Below are 13,909 nucleotides of genomic sequence, written 5' to 3' on the forward strand. Positions count from 1 at the left end.
TAATTTTGAGGTTAATATCGAACGAAATGTCAGAATTGATTTGTAGTGAATTTTAAAGTGAATTCGGGATTCTCTTAACTATTTTTTTGAAGAATAATGGAAATGCCAACAAAAAGTCGTTTGAAGAGCATTCATGACTTATTTTAATTATTTATTAAATTTTCTTTCCTTAGATTCCATGAAAAATTATCGATAAATCATGATTGCTTTTCAGACCTGCAAAGACACTTCAGATGTTGTTCCACTGTATATTCCCCAACAATTATTTTTGAAACCGGTTGCAAAAATAAATGTGTCCTTACAACTCCCCAATGTTGTAAAAAGTGGGAAGAGTATATCTTATTTAGAAATTATGGAAAAATTACGTGACCTTCTGAAACCACAAGAATTCAGTTCATTAAAAGTATCGAAAAGTACTTTAGAATTCGTCCGTTTTGAAGCTGAAGTCGCTTCCAAGAAAAAGGTGGATGCAGCGGTACTCAAGCTCAATAATAAAACTATAAAACTAAAGAATTTTTCCGAACTGATGAGAGTTAAGGCATGTATTGCGAAGAGCGATTTTCCTAATCGTCAAGTTTGGGATGGGTTTTTCAACGAAGCGAAGGATATGAATGAATCTAAACCTGGAGAGAGACCTGACACTGTTCATATATCAAACTTGCCAAGCAAATGGTTTGTCCCCTACCATTTGTTAGATGAAGACGACTTACTGCCTTCTGAGAAACTATTTTACAAAATTTTCGAGAAATTTGGTCCAATTAGGTAAAGATTTTTCTTTATGTAATCAATAAATTATTCAGAAAATTTGTTCAACTGTTGAAAAAGGCATTAATTCCCACCCTTAAATTCTTTTAAATCTAATAATTCGAATTAAATTTTGTCATTTCACTAATTCACTAAAATTATATTCCTACCCTATATAATTTTTAGGTATGTAGATATTCCCATTTGTGATCCCTATCGCAATAAAATGAAGGATCATATATCTGGAATAAAAACTTGTTCATGGGAAAACAGGACTATGTTTGAGGGATATGTGCAATTCAGAGATTATATGGGCTTTTCAAAATGCATGGATTATTTGAGAGATATGAAATTGCTGCATAAAGAAGAAGATGAGGCATTTGCTGTTGATATAAAAGTAGATTTTGATAGATCTAAGCACCTTAGTGAAGCATCGATTCGTAGGCGAGAAATTGTGAGGGATCGATTGGTGAAAAAACAGAGAGAAAAAGAAGAGAAGGAAAAGAATGAAATGGAAGAAAAAAGGAGAAAGGAGGAAGAAGAAAAGTGGGTACCTACATTTGAAATTATTTTACCATTTTCAATTTTTTTGATACCATAACATCAGATAAAAGTTTTGAATAAGAAAGGAATATTTCTAGGAAAAAAGAACTGTCTGCAAAACAACAAAAAGAACAAAGAAGAAGACTGAGAGAAGAAAAACGAAAAGCAGCTATTTTGGAGAAACTCAAAATCAAAAGTGCAGATGAAATAAATGCTAAAATTGCTAAAGAAGAGAAAAAGTTGCTCAAGGCTCAGAGAAAACTGGAGAGTATTAGGCTCATCGAGGAACTGTTCAGAAGGATCAAAGTGAGTTAGAAAGCAAAATATTCAAAAGATTTCCTGTCGATTTTTTTTAGCATTCTTGTATACTTCAAACTAACCATGCCCGCCTGCTTTGCAGGAGAAAGTTTCTTTAGGCAACTTCACTTATTTCATTTTACTTTATTTAACTTCAGTTCACTTTTCTACTCTAGTCTTCTCTTCTATCCTTCACTGTACTCCCTTCGACTCAACTCTACTCTGCTGCTCTTGAACCTACCCTGCTCTTCTGTACTGTATTTTTTTCATGTAGTCTTAAGCCTTTATTTATGAGTCCTCTTTCTAATTATGTGAATCAGTTGGACCAATCTAGAGATTACCTTGGACAACAAATAGACAGACAAAAATTAAAAAAAATGATTAGATAACTTACAAATGACCCAAAATAATTAAAAATAAATATTACAAAATAAGACACCCCAATTTTATTTATTAGTAGAGATGAGTATCTCCGTTCATGTTTTTATTGTACTCAGGAAAAGAGGGAAATTGAGGAGGTAAATTCTTATAATATTGAAAGAAGCAGAAATGCAGACAGTGAGCTGAGAAAGTACAAATACACAAGTGAAAAAGAACTGCTCGATCAAAAACAAAAGTTGCACAATGTCCTTCAAGGAAGGGCAATGCTGAAAACAGTCTTAAAAGGTGGAAAGCACGAATTTTCTTCCTCCAGTTCCGATGAAGAACAGCTTCCTGGACAGTCAAGTGAGGAATTATTTCTCTTTTTCATAATATCGTTGAAATATAAAACTTAACTGCCAGACTTGAATCTTACAGGTGACAAAGGGCCTCCCCATCCTCTGAAAAGTATACCTTCTGATAATATTTCCGGCGATATTTACCAAGAACCGTTATTATATGGTTACCCCTACCATATGCCAGCGTTGTACCATCCACCCAATATTAGGGGACATCCAGCATTCAATATGTTCCCAACAAGAGGCAGACCAGGGTTTTACAAAGGGCCTCAGTATCCTTCAGCTTCTAGAGGTACTTGAAGAACAAAAATGTAAAGAGGGAAATAATTCATTTTTTATTCATAGGTAGTTATTTCAATAGAAGATCTAGGGGTTATAAACCTCACAACAGGGGTAGATATAACGGTGGAAGAAATCAGTATCCTCCAGAACTAGAGGAAGAATACATCAAATATTTCTCAAAATTCTTGGATAACGAAGCAGACCTTCCCAGAGTTAGATCAAGGTCCAGAAATAGGAGGAGTAGATCTCGTTCCAGGCACAGGTCATATTCTAGAAGTAGCTCAAGGTCTTATTCCAGACATAGAAGAACCAGATCTAGATCAAAAAGAAGATCAAGATCAAGAAGCAGAAGTAGATCATATTCGAGACAGAGATCAAGGTCCAGATGTAGAAGATCACGATCTCCATCAAGGGCGAGATCCAAAAGATCACGATCCCAGTCAAGACCGAGAACTAGAAGATCAAGATCTCAATCCAGGTCAAGAACTAAAAGATCACGATCTCGATCAAGATCGAGAACTAAAAGGTCACGATCTCAATCGAGGTCTAAAAGATCACAGTCCCAAACGGAACCATCCAGGTCTGGAAGATCGAAAAGGAGCACATCCAGGCGTTCACAGATGTCCGGAAGAACGCCAGAATCAAATTCGAAAAGAGTTGAAGATGCTAATGAATCTAATTCTCAAGGTAGGGATTCTGTAGACAGTAGTAAATTTATATCGCCAAATAGGATGAGGAAGGAAAGGTCGAAATCTTGGTCCTTACCAAGGGAAGAGGATAAAAAGAAGAGAGACTCTTGGTCTAGATCTCCTGAAAAAAAGAAACTGTAATGTGCTTTAAAAAAAAGTTGTAAAAGAGGAAGAGTAAGCTTCCAACAATTTTTTTCAAATTTATAATATGTATCCAAAATCCTTAGATAAGTTCCCAGGATGACATTGAGGATATTAAGAGTTTTTTTACATAGTAGTATATTTAAGTAAAAAAGAATGAAACGTTATTTTAAGAAGGAGTATAATCTGTTTCCGTTTTTTGTTCAATGAATGTTCCCAATGAAAAATGCTGCATACCTTTATGGTTGTACAAATTACAAATTCATATTTTTGAATGAATATAACGCAGATAAAAAAAATTATATTGTTTTATTACCTAGTTATTGACCTCCAAGGTTGAGTTCACAAACTTGTAATCAGCGTATTCAGAGCAAGTTTAAGTTACTCTGTCAAGTTTACCAAGCTCTTTTTCAGAGAAACAAAAATGGTGAAAACCGTAGCCGATTTTTTGTTTTTAAGTTATTAGCAACAAATGAGATTTTGAAAAATTCCCATAACTTTTTTGTCTTTGAAGTTACAGATCTGAAACTCGAACCTTCTTAGGCACTTTTATACGCAGAATCATACTGACAAAAGATTTTTTTTCTAATTCGAAAATAACAATTTCAATAAATTTATAAAAATGAAAGTTCGCCCAATGATTCGTAATGAAAGAATATTCACAGCTCGTCAGTGGTTTCTACGTAAAAAAGTGCCTGTAGAAGGTTCAAGTTTCAGATCTATAACTTTAAAGACAAAAAAGTTATGACAACTTTTGGAAATCGTCAAAATTTCATTTTTTGCTAAAATCTGACTCCAAAGGTCAGATAGAATGTCTGCTTTCGATGTCCCCCTGAAAAACGTTTATTCAAAACCTTTTCTGATCCAGGCTCTCTTGAGTTATTTCACTGAATCTTTCAAAATGGGTCACCCTGTATGAATAAGAATATTGGTTTAACTTACCAATAAAATTCGTTTGAACTATTTGCAACATTTTTTTTTCACTTTTTGTTTAAAAGTTGTTCTTACAATCTTACCAGACTTCAAAATATAGTAGCAACAATAGCACTTTGTCAACAAAATATGTCACAAACAGTCGTGAATGCTCAAAAGAAAGTCCATTCTTGAAATGAATGAAATGCAATTGTTTTTTGCATTGGTCACACTCTTTTTATCTGAATATTGATAATATTCAATTATATTATTATATTATATTATTATATTATTATTATTATTATTATGAATGCTTCTAAGAGCAGGACACATAAGTATTTTATTCAAACACAGTAATTTTGTTAAAAACATTTTTATTAACAGGAAAATATTTTTTCAACAATAATATTCACACATATATCTACATAAATCTTTCAGCTCTCAAAAATAAAATCATAAATATACAAAGAATGAGAGACGAAAGATATCAACTGTCCAAAGAGGCACTCATCATACATAATAAATATGAAAATTAAACTGCACCACTTAATTATTTACAACATTTTTATCTTATTTGAGTGAGTTTCAGAAACTCAAATTTGATTCAATATTTTGCATGCAAATTTTTTTGGGTAAAAGAGATTAAGATAAAATTTGATATTCTCTTGGGAATGTGGACAAAACACTTCTGAATTCGTAAGATTGCGAGGCGAGTTGATTGTCACGTTTCCAACAGCAGAAATGTGTCTACGCCCTCAAGAAAGGAAAAAGAATCTCCGAAACTTCGGCGAAGAAATCGATAAAAATTTAGTTGAAAGTCGCTTAATGTTTTGTTCACGTTCACAAGAAAAATAACATACATTCATCAAATTCTAAAAAATTTTTACAATACTTTCTGATCAATTCAGAAATGAAATATACAATAAACTATTTACAAATTTATATTAAAAATAATAATATGTACAGTAATTCTATAATTTGCCTATATACATTGAAAAGTCATCAGTTCTTGTATCTTCTATTCTTGAATGCAGAAAGCGATTTTGCCATCAGAGGAGCCATTTTTTTCACTTTGGCCTGACTAGAAGAAGTACCTGCAAAAAACATAAAAACATTAAAAAATCAGTATTAAAATGCTCCTTCCCATGTTTTAAAAGAGTTGTTTGAAGATTTGGAATGTGCAAGGTTCTCAGTAAAAAAACGAATGTTGTATTGATCCAAAATTTGTAAATAAACTATTTAATTCATTGGACAAATTGAAAAAATTAAATGTTCAATTGAATATGATAAAAATTTCATACATTTGGCGAATATCACAAAAGAATAGCAAATCTTAAACACACATTTCAACATTCAATATGCAATGGAGAAGCCATAAAAAATTCATTGAAATAGATAAGGTCAATGTGCTGATTACTTACTTGGAGCTGGAGCAGAAGACGTACGACTTGCTTTGCGTTGATGAGTTACTACGACATCAGAAGAAGCTTTGCTTTCCCTCACTAAAGCTTCTACCTTCGCCTTTGCCATTGGTGCAGCGGAATTCTTCACCTGTAAGTAGAAATAGTACATTTTAGTAAAAATTAATCACAATTAGTGTAATTGGTGTCAAATATTGTCATGTCCCATCAATTTTTTTCTTCCGGTACAAAAATGAAAGTGGTTATTTTGAAATTGAGAGATGCTATCAATTGGGGTTGGATTATTAGCATCAACAGTCTAAGAAGCTCATTGATGTTGGTGGAAATAGGAAAATGGTTATGAGTTATTAAAATTTTCAAAAAAAAAAAACGTTTTGGGCAAGTTACAGTTTGAACATTTCTTTTATGAAATTGAATAGCACTGTCCACTTTTTTAATACTCAATATAACATTGTCGTTGCTGGAGTTGGGATAACTTATCAATCTCATGGCTAAATAACGCGATATATTTTTGTGAAAAGGCAAATTTATAAAATTTATAAAATGAAAATCTTACATGTACAAAAAGTCCTATATGTAAGAGGGAGCTCTCCAACAATTACGTCTAGATATGAATGTCATTTTCTTTTTCTTATTCTTCCTCCTTTTTTTCTGCAAGAAACAGAATAAGCAAATGAAAGAGATTCATTTTCTTTCATAGACGAACAAATGGGAAAAAATTATCTCATCCACTTTGACAATGTCTTTCAAAAATGTTTTCAATCAATTAAAAGATCTTAAGGCGAAATATCGGGTGTAGCATCACGAACAAATTAAATTAATATTATTTGTTATCTTCTTACCTGTCTACGAGCCCCAGCCATGGGAGGATCGATGTAAGCTATTTTTGTTGTCCTGACTGGAACACTTTTTTCTTTGGATTCCTTTATGCTTGCTGTCAATGTCAAAAACCTAGCTTCTCTTTCATCAGTACATCTATTGTACATCTCCCTCCATGTTTCGCACTCTTGCCTTGTCTTGTTTCTAAAATCTTTCTGGCAGTGGAGCTTCCACAGTTCATCAGAATCTTCGGTCAAGTACGAGTTGTAGTATTCTAACCGGAGTAATTGGGACGGTGTGGCTTTTTCCAATACCGGCTTGAGGATGGAATAAGGTACACCACCTGTACCTTCAATTGCTGCAAAAACAAGTAATATTAATTTTAAAATATTCACAATAGGGATGACAAACATATAATGTTATTTCATCAAGGATTTCTCGATTTTAAAAATAATGTTTTTATAGACTCACCGTCAATGTGGACTTGTAGGAGTTGAACGCATATATCGAACAAGGATGGCACTTTCGTATAAATGGATTTATTTCCAGAATATATTTTTGTCCTAGAAAAAAAATAGTTTTATTATTTTTCGAACAGGCTTATCATGAATAATGGTGTTCCTACGGGAACTATAATATGGATTGATCCATAAAAAGTTAATAAATCTCATGAGGATATTAAGTTTTTCATGAATCAATCCATTAACTTCTTCCTGAGAAAAACAAATTAGTGAAGATGCTTACCTATGGTGTTTGTTTTTCATAAAGTTGTCCATAAATTCTGTTTCATTGTGAGAGTGTAGGGAATCTAAGACTCTAATAGGCTTATAATTTGGCGTAATAGATGGCAAAAGAGATAGGTTCACATCAATTTTTTCTAAGGGTTTACTTGGGAGTGGCAAGATTGGAGATCTCTGAAAAAAAAATTTCATTAATTCAAATATATTACCTAGGTAGATTAAGGTCGATTAGATAGTGCAGTTAGAACGCTTCAGATAAGAGCTACTCTGATAATCTTCATTATTAAATTATGAATTCATATTGGTTTATCACGAAAATTACTATCAATAAAAATTGTCCAACTAACAATACATACTTGTCAACAAATTGCAATTTTGAAGCTATCGATCTCAATTTAGGCAGAATTACTTAAAGAATCATAGAAACAATGTTATTCAAAAAGACCGTAATTTCAATTCAAATAGAGAAATATGAGGTTTTGTTTTTAATGTACTTACATTTTCATTCTCAACTGGAGATGGAGTACGAACCACAGGTCGGTCTGTCAGCTTTTTCTTCTTTCTAGGTACTTCCATCATCCCCAATGCCTCTTCAAACGTTGTACCTGAACTCGAACAAATTTCACTATCTTCATAGCCGATATTGGATTTTTCCTCTTCACGTTTCTTCTTGACAGATTTTTTTTCTTTCTTAGGCACTTCCATCATCCCCAAGGCTTCTTCGAAACTGGTACCGGATTCTGAAGATAATTCATTTTTGCTATGCCTAGTACTAGACATTTTTTCTTTTTCATTAGACTTTCTTTCCTTTCCTGAACTAGTACCCGCTTCCAAAGATATTTCTGATTTTTTATGCTTAGAACTAGACTTTTTCTCTTTTGAATCAGACTCCCTGTCCTTTTTAGGCTCCGTATTTTTTGAAACATCTCCAAAATGACGAACTGATTCTGAAGGTTTGGAACTACTATTATCTTTGGTATGCACCTTTTTCTCCTTTCTAGACATTTCCAACATTCCTAATGCCTCTGCAAAACTAGTACCAGATTCTGAAGATATTTCCGTTTTATAATGTTTCGAGCTAGGTACTTTTTCCGTTTTGCTATTTCCAGGACTATTTGAAATCTTTTTATCTTTGTCTCTTTTTGCAGAAACTTCTTTTGTATTATCTTTTTCACTATTATTCTTCTCATTTTCTTTTTTATGATGTTTATCATCTCTTTCTTTTTTGCTGTCATTTTTTTCTCTGTGACTGTTTTTGACCTTTTCTTTGTCACTTCTATTATCTTTCTCCTTATCGGATGAACTATCTTTCTGTCTTTGCTCATCTTTTTTATTATATTTATTTTTTTCTTCTCGGTTATTTTTATCTTTTGTTTTCTGACTATTCTCATCTCTTTTCTTGCTACTTTCTTTGTTTTTGTCATTTTTTGATTCATTCCTTTCACTTTTTTCATGTTCTTTACTATGTCGAGAAGAATGCTTTTTTTCATGTCGAGAGGAATGCTCTTTTTCATGCCGAGAAGTATGTTCTTTTTCATAACGAGAACTATTTTGTTTTTCATGTTTGGAAATATGTTCTTTTTCATAATGAGAACTGTGTTTCTTATCATTCCGAGGAGAATGTTCTTCTTCAAGCCGAGAAGTTTTTGATTTTTCAGATTGAGAATTCCCTCTTTCACTTTTTGATCTATGTTGTCTTGATTGTTCATCACTTGTATTATGACTAGATTTATGTCTTTTACTGCCTCTAGAATCATGGCTAGATTTATGGGATTCTGATTCACTTCTATGTCTTTTTGAACCTCTATTCTCCTTTTCCGATTCTAATTTCTTATTTTTATGTCGATCTTCATCACTGTTACTGCTTCTGGAGCTAGATGATCTCTCAGATTCGCAATCACGCTCCTTAGATCCTCTATCAGAGTGCCGTTCTAAAGATCCTTGTGAGTCTTCACTATGAGAATCTCCATTCTGAGCTTCTTTTTCTTCTTCTACCATTTGTTTCCACTTAGCAATTAATGACCTAGCTTGTTCACCCACCTTGCCGTCCATTTTAACTAGTAAATTTACTGTTCGCCCAACACCTGTATCCTGGAGATGACACATTCGTATAGGATAAGACGATAATTTATTGAGACCATGAGACATCTGAAACAAGAAGATATAAAGATATTAAAATGCTGTCATTAATACCTGTTCTGTAAAATTTTGCAGATTTGTGTAATGAAAATTGATTCAATGTATTTACTGGGAGAGTTCTTCATTTAGAAAGAAAATTTTCATAGGGCCATCAAATACTACAATATTCTACCCAGAGACCTATGAACTAATTTTAAAAGGAATATTCTAGAATGAACCCTACAATACGACTAATTTATTCAGCACTGTAAATCCTAGACCTATTTCACTCTCTTATCGCAGTGAGAATTCTGAAGTTATTGTTGAAAATATTGACAATATCTTTGACAATAAAGTATCATGAAAGCCATTACAATAATTTAGAAATTTTATATTGTGAAAAAGGGTCTCTCATATTGACATATGGAAGAATATTGAACGTGAATGAAAACATAAAGATCATGATAGTTCTACTGTCAAAATAATATTACCAGATGCTAATATTTCTAACGCATTATATCCTATTATTTAAAATTAAATATAACTTTTACTCACTTTGAACTCATCATTTCTTTCCATGTACCGAAGTAAACCATTTTGGTAAAATTTGATAGCTTCTAACAAACTTTCTTCATCATTCTTTTTACTGCCTCCCATTGCTGTAGTAACTTTAAATGACCTACAAAAATATTACAAATTTGTAATAAAGGTTTGAGGTTAAGATTTTTAGCACTCACCGACAAACTAAGAATGATATATATTCTTGAATATTCACGAAAATTCACACAGGAAACAACACAATTTCGAATGCACTCGAAAGTTTCAACTATATTTCACAAGAATACTGAATGCAGAGGTTCTCTCAGTCCTCAGTGTTCACTGCTTGACAGCTGAATGATAAATACAGTACACGTCTGGTGGAGTGTCACTTGTCAAATCCTCTATGGTTTCGAACCACAGAGGTTCGCTTGTGCAAACCACAGAACACTAGGCGCTGTCCTAAATTTAGATTTTCAGCATTATTTACCTAATCAGGATGAATTTTATATATATAAATGAATAATAAAAAATATATAATTATATATGTATTTAAATTAATGTGAGTAGAATTGGAATTTTTTTATAATTCATAATTTCATAATTATTATTCTTCTTTGAACTCAGTCATAGAGTCTCTATGTCTCTATTTCGCTATCAGCTGATTGTCAACCACAGAACACAAATAACCTCAAATTTTTCTGATTTAGGATTAGGTTAATCATTGTTTATCGTTTTTATTTGGAAAATGACTATTCATAACATTTACATATTTAACAAAAACGGAAATCTATTATATTATCACGAATGGAATAGGATAAAGCAAACTGGAATGACTCGTGATGAGGTGAAATGCTTTGATAGAGAATGAAATTATATGATTCCCTAAAAATTTTGATTTTACATACGTTTCCTGAAATAATTTCCATGTACACTCACTCAAAATCCTTTAATCTCATCGAAGGACAACACCATTACTGAAAAATACATCGATAGTGCATTGATACAATTACTTCGTCCTTTTTCAAGAATAAAAATGTTAATTTGATTTTTCAGGAAGCAAAGCTCATGTATGGAATGCTCTTCTCTATTAAGTCATTTGTAAACAAAATATCTCCAACAGATCCAAAGGAAGGATTTCTGTACTACAAAACATCCAAATATACTTTGCATTATTTTGAAACATTAACTGGTTTGAAGTTTGTCTTAACTACAGATAATAATGCACAGTTGGTTAGAGAATTACTTCAACAAATTTATAATCAGGTATTCATCAAACGTCAGTGGTTCTTAATGCTTCTGCTGAAGGAACACTAGTTATTTTATCAATTTCCTTCATGTACAATTTTTGGGTAATAAATTCACTCAATTCTTGAGAACATATAAATGATTGCATGATAAACAAAAATTTTGCATGCGAAAATGAAGAAATCTGAAATGAAAAATGTCTATCACTGAAAACAGCTCAATGCTTTTTGAAAATTCGAGCTCTATTTTCAAACTGTTTATATCATCTGAAATATTTCTTACTTTGTTATTGCAGGTCTATGTAGAGTATGTAGTGAAGAACCCATTGATAAGTCTTTCTGAACCAATAGAATCGGAAATTTTCAAAATAAAATTGGATGCACTGATAAGGCAATCATCAATTTTTATTTCTAAGGCAGCATAAGCTTAGTTTTAAATGTGAGATAGGGATTATATTCGATATATAATTCATTCTTAAAAAATTTAAAATATGTAGTTTGTATGTACCATTTGAAAAACTTATTAGACATCGCGAACCTCATCATAAAAATACTTGAGGTTTTCATTTATGAAAATTGTGAAAGATATTGTACATTTCATTATGTGGAAATTTATATTATTATTGCCAATAAAAAACTTTCAGAATAAAATATGGGAATGAATTATACCATACTCCCTCCTAAACTTGTCAGCTTTTTTATTGAAAACTAGAACTATGACTAATGAAAAACTTTCAAGCTGAAGGGCTCATGCCAAGGATTCTAGAGTTAACTCCTGCAATCTTTGCTGAATACTTTTGTATGAATACAACATAGATGTCGAAAAAGGTCAGATATAAATTCTTAATAGATGAGAGATTTGATAGACAATAACACCTAAATTTATTAATCTGAATTTTTTTCGCAAAATACCTAATTGATGCAACGAATTTCCGTCTGTTCTCTTTCGGAATAAAATTTGTATCGCCCGTTGTCAAAACGATTTATTCAAAATCGTGTAGCTACCTAAAGTAATTAAAATCTTATCCTTATCAACCCGATCTAAAATGGAAACGACAATTCAAAGAATGGTCCTTTTAATGAGAGCATGATTCCCAGAAATACCACTACCTGCTACCTGCAGTCAACGAAAAAAGAAGGTACTTTGTGCGTCCAGGTCATTAACCCATTGTCAATAAAGGTACATTTATTCTTTATATCTATTATGAGTTATTTCTTATCTTTGGTCAGGTAGTTGAATGGTTAATGGTTCTAATATAAAATGTGAATGAAGTCAAATAATAAGGGTCTAAACATTAAATATGGGTTTTTGAATTCTTCGAATTTCTCTGCGAGAAAGTAGGCAATTTACGACCCTTGAATGTAAATATCATTAAAGGATATTTACATATAGCATCATAAACTACCTAATATGGGGACGGAGCTATAGTCCTTTACGTAAGTACCTCAACTTTCAAAATATTGATAAAAAGTCAAATTTCTCGAAAACCGTTGAATTCAGACAGTTGTGTTATCAAACTCATATTCAAATTTAACAAGGAATTCAAAAGTGTAAAAATATATAGGATGTTCCATTTAAAATAACGAAGTTGATAGCTGTGCAAAAGCAACGAAACACTTTGTATAGTTCTAAATAATTTTAGGAGATGCTCTACCTAAAAAGAGGAAAGTTTTATTTGAAACTTTTTTGTAGGGTTGATAAAAATTAGAGTAATCAACCGCTGCCACATGGCGCGGACAGCCTGTATGTATATGCAGGGTGAGTCTCGTATAAATATTTTAGTAGTGGCATGGATTCTTGTGTTCAAAAGAAACACTTTTTTCCTTTACAATTTTTTCCGAATCGGCTTGGTTCAAAAGACACAGCCTATTGACAAACCATAAAAAATTTTATTTTTGGTTCTATCTCACAAAGGATATCTTTTTGAACACAATAAGATATATCAGTTTTCTCATTATAAATATTACGTACCATAAAAATACCAAAAATTCAAAGAACTCAACTCTCGAAACTCAGTTGGACGCTATCTAATGAATATTTGAACGTTTTGTAAGATAAAAGTATTCAGTATTCTTCATATTTTCTCGTATAAAGCGCCGTTTTCGAGTAATTTTATGTTCAAAAATAAAAAAAGTATTATATGTATATAGTATATGTATAAGTATCAATGGAATTTGAAAAATTGGGTCCTTTGGCTGAATACAACTCAGTTTGAAAGATCCACAGACTTGTAGAGTCACTGATTTACCTTAGTTATACTGAAAGTAATTTTGTCTTTCCAAGAGTGTCACAGCTCATCATGAAAATTTAAAATGGCTCTTTGACCTCAAGAATCTACTGTTAAAATATTTCCATAGGTCAAAGACTCACCATATGTATGAGAGATTTGATAGACAATAACACCTAAATTTATTAATCTGAATTTTTTTCGCAAAATACCTAATTGATGCAACGAATTTCCGTCTGTTCTCTTTCGGAATAAAATTTGTATCGCCCGTTGTCAAAACGATTTATTCAAAATCGTGTAGCTACCTAAAGTAATTAAAATCTTATCCTTATCAACCCGATCTAAAATGGAAACGACAATTCAAAGAATGGTCCTTTTAATGAGAGCATGATTCCCAGAAATACCACTACCTGCTACCTGCAGTCAACGAAAAAAGAAGGTACTTTGTGCGTCCAGGTCATTAACCCATTGT

At 32.1% G+C, this 13,909-nt stretch overlaps 3 protein-coding genes across 6 annotated transcripts; 2 read left to right on the top strand and 1 right to left on the bottom strand.

The window, feature by feature from the left end:
- The first annotated feature begins 24 nt into the window (after window positions 1-24).
- Window positions 25-3,715, top strand: LOC123319027 (A-kinase anchor protein 17A). Of its 2 annotated transcripts, XM_044905833.1 has the most exons (7): window positions 46-115; window positions 215-762; window positions 931-1,290; window positions 1,386-1,593; window positions 2,082-2,310; window positions 2,383-2,595; window positions 2,649-3,715. In XM_044905833.1, exons 2-7 carry the CDS (start codon window positions 353-355, stop codon window positions 3,413-3,415), a joined length of 2,187 nt encoding a protein of 728 aa, XP_044761768.1. In that variant the 5' UTR covers window positions 46-115; window positions 215-352; the 3' UTR covers window positions 3,416-3,715. The 2 variants fall into 2 exon arrangements, with proteins under 2 accessions (XP_044761767.1, XP_044761768.1); XM_044905832.1 differs by having other exon boundaries at window positions 25-762.
- Window positions 3,716-5,252: 1,537 nt separating this feature from the next.
- LOC123319016 (transcription elongation factor B polypeptide 3-like) lies at window positions 5,253-10,327 on the bottom strand. Of its 3 annotated transcripts, none has more exons than XM_044905816.1 (8): window positions 10,163-10,326; window positions 9,981-10,104; window positions 7,806-9,455; window positions 7,312-7,481; window positions 7,039-7,130; window positions 6,591-6,925; window positions 5,749-5,878; window positions 5,253-5,421 (listed from the first exon to the last, which is right to left on the bottom strand). In XM_044905816.1, exons 2-8 carry the CDS (start codon window positions 10,080-10,082, stop codon window positions 5,330-5,332), a joined length of 2,571 nt encoding a protein of 856 aa, XP_044761751.1. In that variant the 5' UTR covers window positions 10,083-10,104; window positions 10,163-10,326; the 3' UTR covers window positions 5,253-5,329. The 3 variants fall into 3 exon arrangements, with proteins under 3 accessions (XP_044761751.1, XP_044761752.1, XP_044761753.1); XM_044905817.1 differs by having other exon boundaries at window positions 9,981-10,102; window positions 10,135-10,326; XM_044905818.1 differs by lacking the exon at window positions 5,253-5,421 and adding an exon at window positions 6,305-6,399 and having other exon boundaries at window positions 5,746-5,878; window positions 10,163-10,327.
- A 315-nt stretch (window positions 10,328-10,642) lies between these two features.
- LOC123318798 (trafficking protein particle complex subunit 1) lies at window positions 10,643-11,860 on the top strand. Its single transcript, XM_044905543.1, has 3 exons — window positions 10,643-10,809; window positions 11,019-11,228; window positions 11,506-11,860. The coding sequence occupies exons 1-3, from the start codon at window positions 10,711-10,713 to the stop codon at window positions 11,632-11,634; spliced, it is 438 nt and encodes a 145-aa protein (XP_044761478.1). The 5' UTR covers window positions 10,643-10,710; the 3' UTR covers window positions 11,635-11,860.
- The last annotated feature ends 2,049 nt before the right edge of the window (window positions 11,861-13,909 follow it).

Source organism: Coccinella septempunctata, chromosome 8, assembly GCF_907165205.1.
Source record: "Coccinella septempunctata chromosome 8, icCocSept1.1, whole genome shotgun sequence".
Classification (NCBI taxonomy): domain Eukaryota; kingdom Metazoa; phylum Arthropoda; class Insecta; order Coleoptera; family Coccinellidae; genus Coccinella; species Coccinella septempunctata.